Here is a 2,500-nt window from a genome sequence, read left to right on the forward strand (position 1 = left end):
TCACGGGGTCCCGCACCACCACGATCACCTTGGTGTCGCGGGACATGGCGCTGATCCGCGCCGGAGCCTCGCGGGTCACGAAGTAGCTGGGGGTTTTCTCCATGGTGATCTGGCCCTCCAGCGTCTTGGGCATCAGGTCCCTGAGGGCAAGCGGAGAGAAGACAATGACAGAGATTAGAATAGGACACTAACTGACGTTAAGACAACACCACCACGAAACACACACACACACACACACACAGATACACAACACACACACACACAAACTCACAAACTCTTGGGCATCATGTCCCTAAGGGGAGAGCACACAGAGGGTAAGATGGAGGAGGCCATCTATAATTCAGCTCACATTACTCCCCCCACCACCACCACTTCCCCCCACAGCAGGGCACACAACGCAGCTCAGCTCTTATCCCAGCTGCTACTGTGAGTGCATCTCTAACTGTAAATTAACACTGAGCTGAACTTCAAAGGACTTTTGAAGAGATGGACGATCATTTCGTAAAAAGAATTATTAAGATAACAGAATTCATTGTAAGGAGACAATGAAGGTAATGAAAAGGTAGAGCACAAGGTTTTGGTGACATTTTTCATTCTCTTTTATCTATCTGATGGAATATTTAACATATTTCTTGAACAATCTCTGAAATTGTGTTAACTTATAAAATGTAAAGTATTACTAAAGTATTGCTCTCCCAGGCTTTCGGTAGACAAGCTCTCGGCACAACTTGGATTGAAGTATTGCTCTCCCAGGCTTGGACCAGTACCAGCTGAGACTGCACCAGACTTGACTGAGACTGATCCTAGATCAGGTATTGAGCCAGTTGTTTCCCGGGGGTCCATCTTATCTACTTTCCATCTATCTATACATCTACTGCTCCACTAACCTACTTCTCCAGGATCACTGATTGACAGAAAGGGAAGGATAGAGCCTCTAATGCAGTGCACACTCCCAAAAGGCCCTGTTCACGATCCCGAAAACCAATATGGATCGGTACTAATGATGGTCATGCAAGGCATAGCTGGGGATCTTGGGATCCCTTCCGAATGTAAACCTATAGAGTCTAAATCGCAAACATGTATACATCTATAAGGCCTGGAATATTCTAGGGCCTCTCTCTAGACCTCTTAAAGTGCCCCCCCTCTACCCCTCCCTTGCTAAGGACTTGGCCCATCATGGTAACCAGCTTGAATGGAACAGGCCTTGGTCAGGAGTACAGTAGAAGAGATGTGCATTCGAAATAGCAAGCAAGCCTTCTCCAATCTTTTAAAATATTTTTTTTGGTTTAGTTTGAGTTCACTGCAAATATTTGTGAAAACACACAAATGCAGGGTTTTTCCTGCATAGAGAAAATGTCGGCGCGCGCCTAAGCCGTTTTCCCGTGCGCCTATGAAAAATCCCGAGCGCCTAAATAAAAAAAAAATAGTCTGCGATTTAAAAAAAAAAACTGTCATCCAATACAGTTTAACAGTGTTTTGAGCCCTCACGTTGAATTCAAGACAGCAGCAGCAGATCCCGCCTCCCATCCCCTCAGCCAATCATTGAACAGAGGCTTCTCCAAGTTGCCAGTTTAGAAAAGATGATAGTTAAAAATGTTGTCCGACCTATTAGCACCATAGACATCCTATTAGCACCCACGACCTATAAACACCTACGCGCTGGTACACGTTACTTAATATAGATTTCGGTGTCAATCAGGATAACGGATTTTAAACAATATACGCTCCAGCCCAAAAGGGGTATTTAAATTGTATGTGTGCAAAACATTACAGTTGTAGAACGTTATTAAGTGTACTAGACAGCCATTTATTTCTGTGTGTACAAACTGTCATGGAACGAACTGAGCGAATTCGATTTCGCAACGAGAACTTGTGAGGGTCATACAGTTTTCAACCGACACCGATACCTCTATCCCTCTTTAAATTGAGGTTTACCCGCTTATCACAGGGACGACAGCTGACGACCGAGTGAGGAGATGTTCACGAGAGATTACGGATTTGGATAGAGATCATACTTGGTCATATCGGTAATGTTTGGCTAATCTCTTGACACGTACCACAGGTAGGCCTAAATCACGATTGGATCTTGATACACAATACCTCGTGTATCAGCTCATTTTGCGTGTTGGTCTACTACACAACGGGATAAAACCGAAAACATGTTTCAGTTGAAATCCAAACAAGTTACTTGTCGTAATCTAGACACCCACCGCTACTAAAATATTTAAAATTGATTGATTAAAGATTTTTCTATCTATCAAGGTTTATAACTGTTTGTCACCTTTTTAATAGCTTGGGTGTTAATAGTGTTTACTATAACATTAATAAGTGGTGTTAACATAACGTCACTTATTGTATGGCATAAATATTATTCTAAAACACCTTCACTAGTTGTTTTAAGCAGATTTGTAAGCATATCATCACGTATGCAATGCATGTCAGCGAATATGTTCTGAATAGTAGCCTATGTTTCAAGTAGGCTACAGCCAAGCCCTCGTTC

At 42.9% G+C, this 2,500-nt stretch overlaps 1 protein-coding gene across 1 annotated transcript in view; it reads right to left on the reverse strand.

Moving 5' to 3' along the window:
- Positions 1 to 2,500, reverse strand: part of LOC308363109 (heparan sulfate glucosamine 3-O-sulfotransferase 3A1-like) — a gene marked incomplete at both ends in the record, with an annotated part of 61,309 nt that overhangs the window by 482 nt on the left and 58,327 nt on the right. Inside the window, one exon of the mRNA XM_080835884.1 lies at positions 1 to 140. This exon is cut by the window's left edge and continues 482 nt beyond it. Coding sequence (XP_080692010.1) covers positions 1 to 140 — 140 coding nt within the window. The remainder of the gene's footprint in view (positions 141 to 2,500) is intronic.

The sequence above is a fragment of the Sprattus sprattus genome, assembly GCF_963457725.1.
Source record: "Sprattus sprattus genome assembly, chromosome: 3".
In the NCBI taxonomy this organism is placed as follows: domain Eukaryota; kingdom Metazoa; phylum Chordata; class Actinopteri; order Clupeiformes; family Clupeidae; genus Sprattus; species Sprattus sprattus.